Source organism: Clytia hemisphaerica, unplaced genomic scaffold, assembly GCF_902728285.1.
Source record: "Clytia hemisphaerica strain Z4C2 unplaced genomic scaffold, Clytia hemisphaerica genome assembly, whole genome shotgun sequence".
Taxonomy (NCBI): domain Eukaryota; kingdom Metazoa; phylum Cnidaria; class Hydrozoa; order Leptothecata; family Clytiidae; genus Clytia; species Clytia hemisphaerica.
Genome location: NW_027103721.1, coordinates 936029 through 956528, shown reverse-complemented (window position 1 = coordinate 956528; position 20500 = coordinate 936029). Strand labels below are relative to the sequence as shown.

Here is a 20500-nt window from a genome sequence, read left to right as displayed (position 1 = left end):
TGAGGCTCAGCAAAATAGAGGTACCTAAGGCTTTACACCTTAATTTTTCTACCTTTTAGCAACTCAAGGCTTAGCACTTTGTCCTATAAATGTCCTTATCTTTTGACAATTTCGAGCCTAATTGTTCTACAAAAAAATAATGTTGTTACAAATAAGAATTATCTTTTTGTTTCAAGTTAATAATTCCTTTTCTTTTATAATTGCTGCTAAATAGAACCATGTGAAAGCCATAAAGACGTTTATAATCCTTTGATTGGTTCTCTTACACGCTCTTCTTTTGTTTTCGACATCAAATTGAGACTTGCCCAGGCTTGCCCGAATTCTTTGCATAATTGAGAAGCTCTTCTCAAAACATATTTTATTTTGATTTGCTCTCAGAACAAAGAAAGGGTAATTATAACTATGTTATTTTTTTTTTGTAATTGATACCAGAACGCTTCTCTTTTTTCCCATTATTTTTTTTTGTTGTTGAAGCAATCTTTATATATAGGGCATATTTTCACTTCATTTTGGATTCATTTTGAAACTTCAAGAGTCATAACAGGATAAAGAGATGAAAGGTATTTGTTGGAGGTTTCTTTTTACATTCTTTTTTTGACTTTGAAAAATAAATTTTCGTGAGAACGTTAGAAAAACAACTTTTTCTTAACTCACTCTAAATTCTTATAAAAAAGGCAATTTTTTCACCTTTAGATGTAATAAAGTCTACAGGGAATAAAACCTGCTTTGTTATTCGCCAGACTGTTGTCTGCAATAGAAATCTTTTGTTTCTTTTTTTGACTATTTTGCATAATTTTCTTTGTTTTGTTACCATGGTACAATAATTTATGCAACAAACTATCAATAATTTATGACATAATCTCTTTGAACAATAGAAAATGGATCTGAAATTAAAGTTGAATTCCTGAGCTTGAAATTCTTTCGGAGATTTTTTTTTTTTTGCAAGTTTTGGATGCCATGTGGAATGGAAAAATTTTTTTAGACTTGTTTTGACCACCATGGTTGGTTGTGCGCGTTGATGTTTCAGATTTTCATTTTTGATTTTGATAGCTTTGTAACGATCAACCTGAGAACTTTGAAAGTTTAATTTTGGGTTCTTAAATCTAGGCCTTTTTTGATATTTGCAAAAGATCAAGATATATAAAATATTACCAACATAGATACCGTACCTTGCAAACACTATGTTCGTTCAAGGTTGCTGAAGCAGTTAGGAGCAGGAGGAGGGTTTTTTGGCAATTTCTATTTTACCTTGATTAGGTTTTGGTCAATTTACACGTTTATTTATAAGGAACACGTTTATAAGGAACTTGAGGCTGAAAATGGTTTGAGAAAAAGGAATTGTTAAGGAACTGCTCAGGCTCAGAATAAGAAAACAAGTTAAGGAACGGAGAGTTTAACTTGAATTTGCACACACTTATACATACGCTACATATGTACTTATTCATACAAGCAAATCCAATCTTAGCAGCTAAATAAATAAGGAACTCGTTAAGGAACTTTGAGGCTGAATTTCTCTGGAAAATAAAGAACTCCAGGCTCGTAGTTAAGTTAAGGTTCTTTATATAAAAAAAGTGTATCAGGTCAAAACATTTTTCGCTTTTTTTAGATTTTTTGGGATTTCTTTCAAAATGTTATTGGATTTAGGATTGCCTTTAGGGTTGTATTTGTACTTTCTTATGATTTTTGTGATCTTTTTAGATTTTTAAATCTTATGGAGCGAGTATATTTGGAAAAGGATAGATATTTTTTGATTGATATTCAAACTCATTAACTTTTTGACAAGCAAAGTCTTTGAGACCAAGTGGAAAAAAAAGACATAAGATTTTGTTTTCTAGCATAATCAATTGAATAGTCAAGTGAACAGACGTTACAAGGTTTGAAGAGAACATGAAAAGCCTTAGCTCTTAACCTAGGTTTAAAGTCTTAAATTTTCTGCATTCTTTCGAGTATTTTGGTCAAATTTTCTTAAGAAATTACATGTTTTAGAATCCAAATTTTGTGAAATCAATCCAAATTTTCTTTAAAATGTTCTTACAAAATTCTCTAACCTTTGGCTTTAACATGTACTTTGTATCCGGGGGTTTACCCTTGGGGATAACTTTTGTTATTTCCCTTTATGGGTTCAAACTTTCGTAAAGCATAAAATTTCAAATTGTTTAAGAAGCGAATTTTTTTAGTGTTTTTTCCAGTGAGTAGGTGATGTCCTACAGAAGCATTCACTGAGGCAAAAAGGCAAAATAACTGTTTAATTTTATTTTAATTATTAATTAATTTAATTTTGATTTAATAATTCTATTAAAATTTTACATCTCCAGCTCGAAATTACAGATGTGAATAAAAGGAGCTCTGAGTTGATATTTTTCCTGATTTTGTAGGAAACAGATATGGTCGTCTAAGAGGCAAGCGTTTTGGAAATTTAGGAAACAGTTCAGGTATTTCTGTACAGGGTAGGCTTTGCAGAAAACTGTATGTAAAAAGGTTCGCGGTACATTCCCTTCTCACAGACCCTCTGAGACCCCTTCCCACTGGAAAAATTAGCAAAAACATCGTCCCTGGTAGAAAATCTTTCTCCAATTTTTGTCCCCACTGAAAATATCAAAATAAACCAGTTCTCGCTGCAAAATATTTACTATTTTCTCCATCCCAACTAAATTTTCTAACTTGAAAACAAAAGAATTGAAATTCCCAGCCATCAGAAATAAGAAAATATCAATCCCCATCGAGATTCTGTCTTTTATTTTTACCCCCACTGGCTGAAAAAATTCTACCAGGTCTGTGAGAAGGGGGTGTCTCGGTGGATGCTGTCGCTCCCAACGGGTCCTTGATGTAGGGATGAGAATATTCTTCATCAATGCAGGGGAATCAATGACCTAGGTAGATAACGTGCAAGTAACAATTACTGTATTTTTCGATTGGAAAGCTACAATGTGTAATATATTTGTAAAGGTACGTATTTCAAAGTGTCATAGTAATTCTAACCCAATTCTAACATGACATTTGTAAAGCTTATTTAAGGAGGTGGAGTAGTAAGGGTTTTCAAGAATAAGCATGAACATGCACATGAAATAGTATATTTCATTCAGTTTTGTCTGTGTCTGTGTGTATTTAAAAAACTATAGGAAGCCTTTTATCTAGTATGTTAATTTTTTTCTTTGGGTTTTGTGTTTCATGTTTTGGGGTGGTATTTCGTTTCGAATTTCTATATCTGTGTGAAACATTTCTTGAGGCACTTTTATAATTTTATGATAAAAACACAATTTTTGGATGTTCTTATAAGAAAAAGTGCAGTCTGTTTGTCATGATTGGTTCAGGGTACACATTTTTTTTATAAGCAACCCCAATTTTTGGATCAGGGCTGGAGTTGCTAAGGATTTTCCAGATTTCAGCTAAAAAGTTCATGGATTTTAAGCTAAAAATGCTCGGCAACTTCAAAAATTTTGGCTTTTTATCTCATTTTATGTCTAAAATACCTCAAGCTTTGTATCTAAATACCATCAGTACACATTTTAATGCCAAATAATGACTCTTTTTTAGGTATTTTTGGTCGCTTCCCTGGTTCATGCTAGGTTGCTTAATTTTTTTGTCATTCTCAAGGGTCCACCCTTAGCCACTAGGTTGTGTACGAGATTGGTTACTCCTTTGTTTTCAATTTTATTTTTCATTGCTCTAAGCATTTTGATGTCCTGGCCTGTTCTTTTTTTACAACAATAGTATTATCTACATTTGACTGATCTTTACCAGGGCCGACCAGGGCTACAATAATCAATAACAACTTGATTTAATAATAGACCCGTGAGAAAGATCAAAGGTCAAATAAACAGCTGCTCTTTTTCTCAAAACACGCACTTTTTATCAGAAACTTCTTTGGTTGATGTTTGAAGTGCTGACCTTGCACATAGATTTTTTTTACACACTCTCGGTTTTTGGCATTGGGTCGATGAAAGGGTGGTGTATACAGCTTATGGAAGAAATAAAGTCAACAATCGTAGTAGAAGGAAATAACAGATATGCAGCTGAGAATTTTCTAAGGTAAACAAACACACGGCAAAATGTTTGTTTACATATCTTGAGACAAGTTCGGGCATGTGTTTTTGTAATCCTCCAAAAATATAAAAAGAATCTTTTGATTCTATAAAATTTTGATGAACTTTGCATTTTTTTGTTTTTCGTCGTTTATTCATAGATAGTGAGGTAATTTCCTTTGTTATACAAAACAATGCATTCTGTTATTTGAAAACATCAAAACAATAAACCCTTCAAAAGTAACTTCCAAAGCCGGGAGTTTCTAAACATCGACCAGAAATGGCGACCACGACCAGCGACCACGACCGGCGACCAGATAAATTTGGGTTATCGAGTTTTTCCTCTTTCTCCACCGTAGAGTCTTTCTCTTATGATCATTTATTTATCGAATTGAAAAGTAAAGCTCACCCCTGTCTCACCTACAGTGATTATAAAGCCACGTGCTAAACGTGTAGAGCAGCCATTTCAACGCTCTTGAAGCTTGAATAGAGTGTCAATTTCTATCCTTTTGTATTTTTGGCATCAAATAAATTAGTGGCAAAATTTGTGCTGGAATTTATTTAGGAACCTTTATATTTGATCATCAGATCATTATTTTGTCAAAATAAGTCATTTTGACAATGTAAGGACAATAGAATAATTGATGAGGTTGATATCTCTAAAACTGCCCTTCCCAGGGTTTGCCTACTCACAATTTCTATCTATTCATACTAAAAGCATCTCATTCGGTACAATTAAAATATTTGGTGTAATAAAGTTTACAGGCATCACACTTAATTACCCTGTCAATATTTTTGTCAAAAAGTGTCACTTTGTCTAGAAAATGACTGGTAACGTCAAAGGTCACTTTTAGTATTCTCAGCTAGAGTAATTCTCAGCCACGTGCTCAGTGGTTCATTTGAAAGCCACATCAGGACTCGGTTTGGATGTTCTCTACGGTGGAGAGAGCAGATAAACTCGATAACCCAAATTTATCTGGTCGCCGGTCGTGGTCGCTGGTCGTGGTCGCCATTTCTGGTCGATGTTTAGAAACTCCCTCCAAAGCCATTTAAAGATTCCCTTTATCGTTCAAAGGGAATTTCCCATCCATACTAGAAATTCCCATTGCTCATTAAAAGACCTACCAATCAAGTGCATTCTATTGTTATTGAACCAATCAGATGAGAGGGAATATATTATTTGTTGTGATGAGATCAGCAAAAAACAACGTGGTTTTGGTAACATTACATCAGGATGGTGAAATCGAGAACGTTCTGTGGTCGTTTTGATGCTGGAGACGGAGGAGGTCATAGAGGCTCTGGAAAATTTATTCTTTTTTGTTTGTTTGTTTCAAGAAAGTTTTTTGTTTGTTTGTTTGCTTGTTTATTTGTTTATTCAAAATGATTTCGATTTTGATTTGTATACTTTTTTATGAAAATTCGTTGTCTTTCATATGTTCTAATCATATCTATGGGACCATACTGTAAATCGGATAAATCCAAAAAATCAAGAGTAAAAATTATTTACGCATTGGCGTTTTCGCGCTGATTTACTTTCGCGAACGAGCCTAAATTTAGCTGTATTACCTTACTGATTTCGTTAGGTTTCTTTTTGCAAAAAAGGTGAAAGTTTATGAAATCGCGAAATTCAATCTCACTAAATTGAATCTGATTATTGTACGGTTAAACTATATCGGTGCTTTACCAGCAATCAAAGTATTTCTTTACATTCTATAAACATTTTGTGCATGTATATGACTTCTCCTAAAACACCGACGACATTTCAAATCTTTAATTTTAAAAAGGACAAAGTACTTCATAAGTTTCCGAAAGTCTTACAATTTTCGCTTCAATATTGACATAGCAAGTTGTCACTCTTTTTTTATCTTATTTACTCTATTCTTTTAGACTACAGCAATTCTCCCTAAAGGCTTTTGATAATTAAGAAAAAAAATTGACATTTTTCTTTTATTTCATTTTGTTCAACTGTTATGTTCACCGCTGTCAGCAGTTTAAAGTTTGATTTTGGTTCACTTTTAATCGCTTTGGAGCAAAAAAAAGTGTCTATGCTGGTATATTTTAACCTGAAAACAGCTGTGGAGTTTTCTTAACGCGACACGCTGAAACTAACTGTATGTTTTCACCCTCTTCTTTAGAGCTTCAGCGTACTGGGCCAGAAAATACGCAATCTGTTAGGTTAGTAAATTTAGGTGGTTTATTGTTTTGTGAATATTCGGTTTGGAAAATTTGAAACTAGATTTTAATTTTGATTATTTTTTTAAGAGTAAAATATTTTACACTTAGCAAAATGTCTCAATTTACTAATTTATGTCACTTGTTGTAGTATCGAGATTTTCTGAATCAATTTCAAAATACCCATTTTTGATAGAAATTCCTCAAAAATATAATTCGGCAAAAACATCACTGACTAGTTCTTGTAAGAGGAGTGTTCGGATGTATGTATTTATTTGTGTAATGAGGCAATATTGTGTCTACAGTGTGGAATAAACGATATTGACATTCAAACGCAAAATGAATGAAAGTTTATTGAAAGTTCAAAAGAAACATGCCCAGGCAACTCTCTGATTATCGCTGCCATCTCGTCTTGTCTTCATCAAATTACAAATAAAAAGAGTTTTTTGATAAAGTATGAATTGTCATCTTGTGTGATGTATTTAAAAATTCTAGGAGTTCTGTTTTGTATTGTGATGTGATTCAATTTGGTGATCATCGGTGAAGTGTTGTTGCTGAAGACTAAAAAGTGTCGGACTAGTGACATGCACCCGTTCAGTCTTAATTTTTTCTACTGTAGAAAGAAAAACATCAGAAGAGGCGTTGGAAGACATTCTTTAGCTGGAAAGTTTTATTTTTTAATATTTGACAGACTTGTTATCCAAGGGCGTTAATTTTCATTTGTTTTCTGGAGATTCGATTTCTTTTCAATATATCGATGGTTTTCTTGAACCATGTTCATGCTTGAACAAAAAAGAACGGGTTGGGAGCTTTTTTCGTAGATGAAGCGTTGTATTTTCAATTTGAGAGACTTAAGATACATCGTGGTGTATTCTTGTTATATCAGACGAATTGTGAATTAATGGATCGCTTCAATTTTGTATCGCTTTGGAGTTTAGGAAATTTTGAAGCTTGTATTTGTGTAATGACAGGGGGGGGTCAAGCAGTTAGTACAAGACATCATGCCTACTAAGTGATTCTTTGGAGGAAAGAGGCCACACCACCACCCTTTGACAGTTAGTATGAAATATACTAAGTGATTTCAAAGGAAATTCACTAAGGACCACCCCTTAAAACCTATCAAACGAGAGTGTGATATTTACTTTTTGTCAAACCATGTTCCCAAAATTGTTTTGAAACAGTTAGACTCTCACAGAGGTTTGGCAAAAGCAACACATTCGAACATTTCTAAGAAAAAGATGCATATTATTAGACAAAATAATCATTTCATTAAAAATTATCACTACAACATCAAGCTTTATTCCAACACCGCGTCTATTCTACTAATAACACAAATATCAAACCAATAAGTTAGCCTAGAAATCTAAGCTAGTTTGATTCAGTCACTTGGATAAATCTGATGGTTAAGTTGTGACTGAATAACTAGCTTAGGGACAGTAAACTCGGTAGCTTATCAACTGACAACAACGACAATTCAAATTTCGCGGCGAGGGATAACGTAAACTCACATAATTTGCATAATTATTCGTCGTTGACTTAATTCGTTTCATAACAAAAATTTGAAATCACACCACACACAGAACATAATATCAAAACATTATTTAGAATTTTTTTATTTTGTCTTTTTTTCTATCTTCTGATTGGCTCTTATTGTAAGATTAGATAAACAAACTCTCCGTCTTACAGTTTATGCGCTCCTTTTGTAAAATATAAAATGAAATACTATTGTAAAGTGTGCCGATGGAGAGCGAAGGAAAAATTTGTTCATTTTTTCAAAAAGTTATGTTCGTGTTTTGGAAAAGTCAACAAGAGACAAATTCGTTTCTTGAGTGATAATTTTGTGATTTAACATAAAAGTATTTTGTATGATTTTTACAAAGCTCATCGTAAAAATAACCTTCAACAAAATAAATAAAAATTACTTTAGACTAGCAGGCTAAAATACCGTATACAAAACAATGTAGTCAATCCCCCCCAAAAAAAAACATTATCTTGAGTCTTGAATTCGTATAGCTGTCACTGAAAATAAGCACCGACAATTTTATGTTCTTCGAAAACGAAAGATGTCATAGTCTGTAAATTCGAGCAGAAAGTCTCAAATTCATAAAACAACAAGAAACCACAACCAGTCAAAAACCAATAACTGTCCATCATCCACCCATTACAGTATAATACAATCCAATCAGAATACAGAACTACAGCATAGGATTTGTACAAGTACTCTCTCTTATATATTGCCACATACGATAGTCAATGTTCAATCACAAATCTTTACTTTATTATTTGCCATTCTGGAAACAAGCAACTTTTGCTGTCTTTACGACGAATAGCATTCTTTTTTCTTCATCAGTTCAATTCTTCCCAAAAAACAAGAGAAGCACTATCAGGTCGGGATCAGGTCTTGAAAACTTTTGCTGATACAGTATTCCAAATATATCTCTCGGCTCTCTCATGGTAATAGTCTCACATCATAATATAATCGAAGAAAGATCTTGCATTCAATGAGTCCCACCTCTTCTACTCGTTTTCTGATAAAATAATTATAAACTTCTATCGCTCACGAAAACTCCCGATTTTTTACCACGTGACCCACTCTGACCAATCAGAAGCTCACCGAATCCTGCGTTCATATTATGAACGCGCCCTTTCCCTAAGCCAGTATTCCAAGGCAAACTTAAAATCCGTAAATATAAAAAATGTAATAAATATAATAAAAACGCTATATTGCCATAAGCCTTGTGAATACGGGCTTAGTTAACTAGGCTACCAATAAGTGTGACATCATTTAAACACAAAACTTTTCTTAAGTACAGGGAATTACCCTACGAACATTAGGGGAAAATCAACTGACTTTTTTCTTTTATTTATCAATCTATAGTTAGGGAATTCCCCTGATATAGTGTTTAACTAAAGGGTAATACCAAACAAACTCCAAAGGGGAAGACTTAAATGTCTTAGGTTCTTTGATTTCTCTTATGGAGGGGGATTTCCCTGATTGCTTTTAGTATTTATTTTTAATATTTTTCTAGAAAAGGTAAAAAAGTAGCACTTAGTATTCATTTGTACTAACTGTTTTCCTAGATTTTTTACTTGACACCACCCTAGCAGTCACTTAGTACCATCAAGTACTAACTGATTTTTGAAAATTTTGTAGGTATACCACCACGGTACTAACCGGCATGATGTCTTGTACTAACTGCTTGACCCCCCCCTGGTAATGAGGCAATACTATGTCTTTGCTGCGGAATAAACGATATTGACATTCAAAAGCAAAATGAATGAAAGTTCAAAAGAAACATGCCCGGGCAACTCTTCGATTATCGCTGCCATCTCGTCCTGTCTTCATCAAATTACAAAGAAAAAGAGTTTTTCGATAGAGTATAAATAGTATTGCTGTGTCATGTGTTTGAAAATTCAATCACGGAGTGATCACTCAGTTTAATTCGATATTTATCGGTTTTTCTTCATCGATGGTTTGATAGAAAGGCGTTATTGGGCTTTAAAAGCTTTCTTCGTAAATGGAAGCGCTTTATTTCAAAATTCACTGAGTTAAATTTTCTCTACACTACATCTTTTTAAGCGGGCTTAATTGGTCATTTTGATTGCATCTTCAGACTCGTCTTTGTGCCAGGTCTTTTATGTTTCTAAGTAATTCTTGTATCACGAATCAAGGGTTTATTTGCGAACTTATTTTTAGTGAACACGAATTTTTTTGACATTAAGAAGCTTATAATGTATGTGATGCCAGAATAGATGAGGAAAATCTTAAACCAAGAACAATCGAGCATTCTTATCATTTTTTGGTTTTTGTTTGAGAGTTTTAATGTATTTGTGTAATGAAGTAATACTATGTCTTTACTTTACTTTACTTTACTTTAATGAGATTGACATTCAAAGGCAAAATGAATGAAAGTTTATTGAAAGTTCAAAAGAAACATGTCCAGGCAACTCCCCGATTATCGCTGCCATCTCGTCCTGTCTTTGTCAAATTACAAAGAAAAAGATTTTTTCGATAGAGTATAAATAGTAATGCTGTGTCACATGTGTTTGAAAATTCACGGAGTGTTCATTTGAAATCAAGTTGACTTTTATGTCCAGCTTTGGATTCTCTTCATCGATGGTTTGATAGAGAGGACCTTAATAGCTTTCTTTATAACTGGGAGTAATTTTCTTCCAAATCAACTGGGTTGTGTGTGATATAATGGTGTATTCTGAAAATTCCAATCTCATGTTCTATCGGGGGATAGAGAAAGAAAGAGAAATCGACTCTACAGTATTATTTTATCAATCGAGTTCAAAGGATCATTTCGATTATTTTGCTAGGAAGATTTGGGAAGCTTTCTGGCTCGTTTGAGGGTTTTTCTGTTGTCAAGCAGAAAACCTCTGAAATTTGTGAAAGAAGAATAGGGGTTAATTTAGGGGTTAGTCAAAATGGTTTTTCTGGGCGCAAAATTGCGAAGTTGCAAAATTTCATTCTGCCTTTAAAGAAGGTTTAATGACTACTAACCTTTCATGTATTTCTGTTTGTGTAATGAGGCAATACTGTGTCTACAGTGCGGAGTGAATGATATTGACATTCAAACGCAAAATGAATGAAAGGTTTCTGAAAGTTCAAAAGAAACATGCCCGGGCAACTCTCTGATTATCGCTCCCATCTCGTCTTGTCTTCATCAAATTACAAAGAAAAAGAGCTTATCTTTTATGTGTGATTTGATATAGTATGTCACATATTATCTCATAGTGATGATTTAGGTGTGATGTTCACGCATTCCTTGTGCTTACTACCAGTTTTTCATTTTACTTTTCACGGACGAAATTCTATATGTTTTTTTTGTTGGCTTGTCTTGGCTGTCCGTTAATTTTGTTCTATGGTTTATAAATGTGTTTTTTGTTACATGAATGATACAACACTGATATCTGACTAATAACATCCCTGTCTCAGTAAAATCGTGAATTTAAATACACAGGCTGCAAAATTAAAGTCTGAAGACAAATCACGCTTCCCAAATCACGAATTTTTTATGTGCTTGTTACATGACATTTATTTCTGATTGGTTCGAATTTATTGACACTAAAGTTATCAGCTGTAAGTTGTAAAGCAAGTAACATGGAAATAAAATCACGTGAACTTTTTCGGGTAACCACATGTTTTGACTGCATTGATATAATTTTGCAACCCGTGTTTATAGCCAAAGGCAAGAATAAAGAAGCCTAATACCCTAGGGATAGAAAATCTTTGATTTTCAATGAGAAAGAATGTCAAATTTAATAGCTTACAGATTGTAGTGGGAGTAAAGGGGAGTCCATCGTATCGAGCTACTGGCATGGGGATGCGTCTGCATCGCATCTTCCCAAGAAATAGCACAGTGAAGTCTCCATAACTCGAACATGCACACGGGAACACAAATCTGTTGGAATACACCTATTTCCTATTAGTAGATTCATGCAAAAGTCACGAAAAAACGTCGAGTAAACAAACTTTGATTGGCGGAGGCATGCAAAGATTACCTCATACTCTGGACATTTTGAAAAATATGCTTGTATATGCAATGTTTCAGCCAATCAGAGACTTTCTCGACGTTTTTCGTGACTTTTTTACATGAATCCGCTAATAAGAAATACGTGTATTATGGAGATTTCAAGTTTTGAAGATTGGTTTATAATATAGAAACATTTTTAACTGAAGATACCAGAAAACTTAAGGAGTTGAGGAGAGATTCGAGTTGTAATAGAAGTTCAAGTTATGAAGACTCCACTGTAAGACGAAGAAAAAATTAAGAAGAGAGAACTTGCCTGACTTGTTGCGCAAAACTGAAGAATTTGAAGTATTTATCGTCAAGCTTTTATCTCTTAATTCGGCTTAATAATCCATTGTCTGTGTCGTGGGTATTTAGAACGTTAAAGCGATAAAATCACTGATTTCATTTTATGAAATTAAAATGAGAGAAAAAGAAAAAAAAAACGTTGGGTTGGTTGAGACGATGACTGAAGGAGTTTCTTACAGTATTAGTAGAAGTTTTGAAGTTCGTATTGATAAAATTTATTTTGGAGCAATGGGATGGTTTTTTTGTTGGGAAGCAAATTTTGTACCAGTTAATAAGGCTTATCTTTTGTCGTTTTCTTCCGTATTTGAAAACATCATTTCCGCTGCTAAGGAATCTTTGAATTCCTAAAAAATGGAAATGAAACCGAACATTTCAAAGTGCTATAATTTTAATTTTTACTCTCTGCATTCTACAATTAGTACTCGGATGAATGTCGGGACACTGTCGATCTTTCCCTGATACCTTATCTTTTCTGACCGCAATAAAGTTGCTTATGGTCAGCTTTTTTCTAAAGGATGTTACGGGCCGTTGAAAATTGAGTTGTTTTTCTATTTATAAATTGCGACTACATACGCAGTATTGTCAGTCATGAGACATTTTGATTGAAAAGGGAAGTACTTTTAAACAATTACCGTTTTTGTAATTATTTTAAATCACGTGCTGCTTCTATGATGTTGATATTTGTTTGGGAAATATTCCTTTCGGGAATTCATTAGGTTTCTATTATACGGATAATTTGTGACAGTTTTTTTTAGGGGTTCGGAAAGAAAAAGCCCTTTGGAATTCACCCCTGCATCACAACCCTGTTAGGCCTTATTGGGAAAGATGATAGAGTCCAAATTTAACCTATTTGGAAAAGTTGAGAACAGGTCTAGAAGTAAAAAAAACATTTAAGCAAAATATGATTTTAAAGATCCCACTTTTTTTAATATAAACTCTACTGATAAGATTTTAATGATCAATGAACGATACATTTAGAGTAGGAGTGCGTTGCTCCCAGAGTTTCCCCCATCTCGAGCAAGGACTTCCTTTATTTTCTTTAATATCATTCATTTCCATTTTCAAAAGGAAATACCTCAAGAAGTTGGTATTTTGGCGGCTCCTTAAAATGTTTTCCATTTTGGTGATTAGAGGCGTTTTTTTGCGTCGAGTGCCAGGGAGCTGATGTACGGTTCAGTTACTGCTAACTAGATTGATAAACATTTTTTCTTGTTAGATTTTGGATTGTTTTACGTATATTTATTTATGATTGACTCAAGGATTTTCGTTATTTGGTTAAAAGTAGATTGAAGCATGGAGTAGACCCCACGCTTTTGAACACTTTTCGCTTACGTAGTAAGTAATACACAAGTTGAAGATATTTGCTGATTAGGTAAGAAAACTAGTAATATGGCTTATTGAGTACAACCTACTGAATCATTCGAAGTACTAGTTTGTAGGCATAGTGACGGCATACCGGAAAGTTTTCTGTCTTGAATCAATAATCTAATTCGATATCTAAAGCCACATATCTGATAAACACACATTTTAATCCATAAAAAGGACTTGAAGGGCTCGCGACCAGACATACTGAACAAAAAGAGGGTTTTTATTAGCAATACAACAAACAGACATTTTGTTTTTAATGAGATATTTACCCGAAGTAGATGGCTTTGTTTCATAAAGTACATTAACATTTTCCCCTTAATATGTGATTTATATACAATAAAAAATGATGATTGTGAACAAAAATTGATGAAATTCCTTACTTGTACCCCCTGTGATCTTGTTTAACACTGACATAGAACAAAGCATACACGTTCTTTTTTATAAGAACATCCAAAATTTTTGAAGCCTACGGATGTTCTTAACTTTTTGAGTTTTTGATATTTATATTCTTAACATGTTCTTATTTTTACTTTTTTTGTATTTTTGTCCATTTTCCTAAGAAATTGGCTGTTTTTGAGACCGTGAAGCCTTAAAATGTTCTCAACTTGTTCTTAACATTTTGGCCATCGAAGCCTTATGTTCTTATATAGTTTGTTCTTATTAAGTTTGTTCTTATTATAAAAAAAACGTGTATTATTTGAATCAAAGAAAATTTGTTGTTTAATCGTGTCCAACTTCACTATACTTTGTAATATATGCGCGGGTATATGCGTCTTAGTTACATACTTAATTGAAAAAACTGGTTAAACTTTTTGTAGACATTTTGTTAGCTTAATTGCATTTTTTGGGTTGGTTGATAATATGGCAATACCATTCTCTCAGACGTGTATTTTAAATCAATCAATATGTTGTATGGATAAACCGTTTGTCGATAATACAGTCCTATCTGACCTTAGGTTGGTTGATTCAATCAGATAGGCTATCATAGATTATCATCAAAATTAAAAGTAAATAGGCTAAATAATGTAACGGTCTTTTGAGCGGATATACTTTATCAAAGTTAATGTCGTGAGTAAATTGCAAGCCAATTATATTGGTTTATCATGTTTGGATAATGTGTTTTTGGTAGTGTTGTGTTGAAATTATAATTTTTACGAAAGACAGAAGTATTTTTTCGGACAAATAACCACACATCGCTTTTTCTTTGATAATGATACAGTTGACGCTCTTCAATTCGATTTTCAATGGGAATTGGATTTTCATCGAATAAGGGAGTGTATCGAATAGTAGAGCATCGTTTTTGAGAGTTTCTTGTTGAGAGTGGCTTTCAATATTCTCAAATAATCGGAATGTATCGAATAGTAGAAAGTCGAGTAAGAGTCTGCATATGGTTTGTTATTGGAACTTTTTCTCGATTTATTGTTTGTTCGCAGTGTTTCAGTATTGCCTTGAATGTTGCTTGGATTCGGTTCTCAACTGAAGAAAGTAGACAGGGGTGTGATAAAAGTGAAATGATAAAATGTCAAATGATTTTGTTGGAAGTGATCCACTTTCAGTATTACACCAAGACATTATTCCGTAATATCTTTTGACTGGGTCATGCAGATGTTACTTTGCAAGGTATTTAGCCCAGATTTGATTCTAAGTGGCTTTTAATGACTTGGTCAATTTGCTTTTGGTATAAGGTTGAATGGTGATGTAATGTTTTACTGATTTGTGATGTAATGCTTACTGGCTGAACCCTTCTGAATGGGTGATATGTTTTTTTATAAGAACGTTCAAAAGATTTTTGGTTTTAAAGCCGAGAAATGTTCTTTTTTCTAGTTTGCTATGACCATTCTTAGTCTGGTCCGCAAATTTCTATATATATACTTCCTATAAGAAACTTTTTCTAAGAGGATGAGCAGCTAGAAGCCTAGAAGCCTTATGACCTTGTATACTAAACTTATTTTCCACCTGCTCGACATTAACAGCCGTTCTTCCTTATTTCTTTCTCCTACACGTTTTTTTATAAGAACATCCAGATTTTTTGAAGCTTTCGGATGTTCTTAACTTTTTGAGTTTTAAACCTAAAAATGTTTTTAACATGTTCTTATTTTCGCCATTTTTTGAATATTTTTGACCATTTTCCTAATAAATAGGGTGTTTTTGAGTCCACAAAGCCTTAACTTGTTCGTAACATTTTGGTCAGCAAAGCCTTATATTATTCTTATATAGTTTATTCTTATAAAAAAATGTTTATTATATATTTGCTTATGCATGCCTATGCATGTTTTTTTTCAATAATATTTAATTTTCAAAAGGGCGGGAATAAAAGACGATGCATCATCACTAATTACCGTCATTAAAATATTCTTGTTCAAACTTGTTTCATTCAATTTTTCTTTCTTCAAATTCAATTTACTATCTTTACTATATTCTGGTCAATCTCAAAGGAAGTGTTTCGTAATAACAATTTTTGTAAATATCACATCAGTAGCTATCACTCATACTTTTGTTCGAAAGTTGACTTAGGCTATCTACCAGCGTATACCGGGGTTGTCTGTAGACAACGGATATTTCAAAATTCATTGCCGTAGAGCCTACGTTATATATGAGATACAATCTGGTGCAGGGTAGTACCGAGGCTATTTGTCCGAGAATCTATAACCCGATATATGGTCGGATCAAAAAAAAAAGATATAAAGTTTTGGGTGAAAATTGAAAATAAGACACAGTGATTTTTAAATTCATATAATTTCTCTTTTATTTTACAGCTTTAGGAAAAAATATACAACATATTCGAGATGGTTCGATTAACGTCTTTAATTCTTATCATTACTGTAAGTATAATCTTAACATATTAAATTTTACAGTTTTATATTCTTTCTCTCTTCTAACCCTAGTCTCGTACAACCTTTATTTTAGAAGCTGATTTGGCTTCGACTCACTAAATAGAAGAAATTTCAGCGAAATATTCCTGAAATTTAAAAATTATTGTATTCATTCCTCAAATTTGTGCTATTTGAGGCCTTAAAACAGGTTTTTTCTTATCAAATAGCGTTTTTAGGCCAAAAATATCACTCATCCGCCAAAGTAAATTCCTGCTAAAGTTTTTTCTATAATTTCTTCCCTTAAGGTATGAGGTTATTTTGGTATTTCTCTTTAGCCTCGTGGCTTCTTTGTGTTCTTTTTATGGAGACTCCTGAAAGTCTTCTATAATCTCCTCTAACTCTATTATTATACTTCCCCTGTAATTTACGAGTTCTCCTTTGGTGTCGGTCATGTTAAATTTTCATTTGAAATCCCAAATATTTTTGATACAGAATCTAGTTCCTAAGCAATACGGGAACAGTCTTTATGAATTTTCTCGTATTTTTTCAGGGTATCTTCACCCAAGTGAAATCAACAAGCTTAAAAGCATGCCAAGTAAGTAACGCCCCGCAAGGTGGAAATCTGAATGTGTAAGCTGGTGAAGAGGGAACTTAGATGCCCGAGTTCTTTTATTTGCCAAAATATGAAATAAATATCAATAGAAAGGGATATTGAGTGACTCAGAACACCTCTTTCAATCAGTTGCAACTCTCTCCCCAGTGCAAAATTTGGCAAAATCTTCTCGATAAAATTGGACACCCTTTCACGTTTTTTTGCATTTTTGCTCTTATATCCCAACTCGAATGGAATTTGCCATTGAAATTCTCGTTCCCACTGAGTAGAAAAGTTCCACTGGGGCACCGATACGGTGTATTTTAGATGAAAGGCAATTAATTTACTGTCGAATATTGTTAATTTTGTTCTCAAATTAAATGTACAACTTTAGAGACTAAAGCTAAAGAAAACTTAGATTGAAATTCTCGCCCCGGTTAGTGGAAAAGTTGACTTAGACTAGTTCAAAACTTTAATTTATCTTTGAACATTTATAGGAGGACCATTACCTAAGCAAAAACAACGTTTGCATCCGATGCACCATATGTTCTCGCTCGCAACAGATGATACACACTTGTGCAGACCTTTCGGACACCATATGCATGTGTCCGTTAGGGATGTACCACGATATGAGAAAGGTAGCTTGCATGCAGTGCAGTACCTGTGGTGTGGGCGAAGTCATGCATGAAAGATGCCTGAATTCCAAAGACACTAAATGCCAGCGTTGTCCTAATGTAAGTTGTTATATGGTCCACCCCTGTCTCATTTTTGATTTTTCACCGCTGCAATAATTTCAGAGATGTTTACTAAATCGTGTACCCTTTCTGATTTGTTTTTGAGATTACAAAATGGCGGGTACATATCAAGTTTCAAATCTTAGAAATTTTTTATACCTTTTGGGATATTTCGAGAGATCTTTGTTTTGTTAAAGATTGCTCTTAACCAATTTGCCTTAGTAGTACACCCACCAGTATTTGATAACTTCTTGCATTGTTGTCATTTTTTCTCATTCTCTCATCTTAAATAGGGCAAACGGTGATCCACATATTCAAATCATTTCAATTATTCTTTTAGGGCTTTACGAGTGCAGGAAACAATTCATTGTCGTGTACATCTATACACTCTAGCAGTAAGTATTCATTATAAAAATAATTTCACTACCTTTTAAAAGCTTTGGATATGAGATCATTTCTTTTTGATACCTTTAAAATTAGCCTCTTTTTACTGTATTGACTGCAGATATACTGAGGAGATGAAAAAACCAGTACCTCATGTAGTGTAGACAGCTCTTTCGTCTCAGCGAGGTATCAGGGGTCTTTCTCGAAGAAAGAATTTAAAGAATCTTTCCTAATAAGTTTTTGGCTGGGAAGAAATAATATGCTTTGACCACCTGTCTAAATCAAAGTTAAAAGTTCCAGCAAAAAAACTTTATATCAGGTGTGCAACTTAAGCTGGTTTATTCTTTGAAGACAAAATCGCTTATATATTTATTTTTCTCTAATTTTACTTTTTTTTCAGAGAGTGCCCAAACGATACCGATGCTGTGGAGTTTCATTTTCACGATACCACTGGCCATCTTCCTTGTCTGGCGATGAGTTTTGTTGTTGGAAGCAACCTAAACTAAATAGTTGGTTATGAAGAATTGAGGCTTGTTAAAGAAACATGTTCCAGTGGCAGATCTAAGGGTGTTCAAAATTTATGACGGAATGTTTTTCTTTTAGCCATAATCCTTACAGATCCGCCACATTGCTCTATGGCATCAATACGCTTAACTCTTTCTAATTTGAAAATCGAAAATCGTATGAAATGTTATTTGCAATCTTGATCTTCTCTTAGAAATCCGAAGAAATTATTTTTCGCCCTTATGAGATCGAATATGAGAGAGTCAAACGTAGTAAACTGAATGCAGATATCTTTTCTGAATATTCTTTCCCATTCAAGCGGTTTTCAGAATTACAGATTTTACTATCTTGTAACCTTCAGACTTTTAACACCTGACGGATATTTTCTTTACAAAACAAGGTCTGGTAAAATGTCTATGTAAAAACAGTCAATAGCTTTTTGAAGACTTTCCATGAATTATGATGAGCAGAGCTCTTATAACTCAAAAGAAGGTCGACTTTTTAGCATTTTTTATTACCTTGCCTAAATTCTGAAATTATACCAACTAAAAAACGAAAAATTATGATTTTTTTTAATCGAAAAAAGTGTACAAATTTTTTCCTATATATAACTAAATTTTTTAAAAGAATTTTATTATTTTAGATATTTTATGTCTTATAATTTTTTTTGTTTTTGTTTAGGCTTTTTGTTGTTTTCATAAGTTTTCCTTTCTGTCCATTGCTTTCTTAACTAATTTTCATAAACTTTAAATCATAAACTCCTAGGTAACACATTTTCAGTGTAATGAAACAAGTGGTATACCATCCTCCTTTCCTTCGTATTATCCGCTTTTTGATTTTCATGTTTATAGCTCCAGATATCCTGACATTCTCTGGCGTCCATCAATAACGTAAATAAAGTATTGGACATACTGGGACGAGGTTGGTCATACACGTGGGTCATTTATATGCCTATAGCTAATGCCCCAAATTTTACAGGCTATTTTATAGCGTTTCTAAATTAAAATTTAAATATTTCAACCTCGATGTACATATTTTTTTTTCATATACTTACTGTTGATATTATGTGTTTTTGTAAGAAATTTTTCGTATTTTTTAAAAGAACAAACTACTAGGTACTATACAATAAAAATCGATTGCCATTTAAAATATGAAAAGTGCCATCATTTTGTTTCACCTATTCCTTTTTATTTATTGGAAAAGTCATGTCTTTAAGATATAACTATGTGACTGTTTGACTGAAATTTGGTGATATTTGATCTTTTTGTCTTTCTGATTTTTCATAGGCCATTTCACGAAAGGGGTCTAATGTTTAATAATGTTAATATTGAACCCTTAATATAAGGGCCATCACGATCTGATCTGTGACATCTGTTGCATTGATTTCAAGGTGGCCCCGAAACTCCTGGATGGGAAATGAAGCCACTTTATTTCCCCATCCTAAACACGTAACCCGTGTGGTTTTCAGGTTTTCACACATAAAATTCCTTAAGGCATCACTTTTTATTGCTTGAGAAAGGTTGAAGATTCCTCTCTAGCCCCTTTGGTTTGGGGGCTTCAAATTCAATGACCTGTTGCTCAAAAAATCTTTGAGGATTGTGCGTGTAACCGGTGCGGTTAACCATTTCGTAAAATTGCACATGGCCTATCGTCGTCTGATTCACAAACCTCCATAGTCCATAGATTTACTAAAGATTAAAATTAAACCATTTTTGTTAGTTAGAGGATGAGCAAAAGTCTAATAGACTTTTTAAGTCACAGTTTTCAGCCAAGGGGGTAAAAATATAACGGACTGAAACTGAAACTTGATAGTGGGGGCGTACGTTATTTCGGAATTGCGGAAATCGACTCTCACCCTCGACTCCATGGCTTATCTAACCCCCTTACGCTATTGATGATTCTGATGGACGCGTTGATGGGGGATATAAACGATTCCTCCAATTATACGGTACTGGCCTCTTTAAGTCGCAGAATCGTTTATCGGCCCTGGCTCGCGAGGGTGATCGACTCTTTTTTCTTCGGAATCTCGGAAATCGGGCAGAATTTCTTCGGTATTTCGGAATTCTAAAATTGTTTTGGTATCGGA

At 33.5% G+C, this 20500-nt stretch overlaps 1 protein-coding gene across 2 annotated transcripts in view; it reads left to right on the top strand.

The window, feature by feature from the left end:
• Positions 1 to 19563, top strand: part of LOC136804352 (tumor necrosis factor receptor superfamily member 16-like) — a 29008-nt gene extending 9445 nt beyond the window's left edge. Inside the window, exons 1-6 of one of the 2 annotated variants that reach the window (XM_067061062.1) lie at positions 6176 to 6197; positions 16144 to 16209; positions 16751 to 16795; positions 17290 to 17526; positions 17867 to 17921; positions 18311 to 19563. In XM_067061062.1, coding sequence (XP_066917163.1) covers positions 16174 to 16209; positions 16751 to 16795; positions 17290 to 17526; positions 17867 to 17921; positions 18311 to 18387 — 450 coding nt within the window. In that variant the 5' untranslated portion in view covers positions 6176 to 6197; positions 16144 to 16173 and the 3' untranslated portion in view covers positions 18388 to 19563. Of the gene's footprint in view, positions 1 to 6175; positions 6198 to 16143; positions 16210 to 16750; positions 16796 to 17289; positions 17527 to 17866; positions 17922 to 18310 lie in introns of those variants that run through there. The other variant, XM_067061061.1, reaches the window with a different exon arrangement.
• The last annotated feature ends 937 nt before the right edge of the window (positions 19564 to 20500 follow it).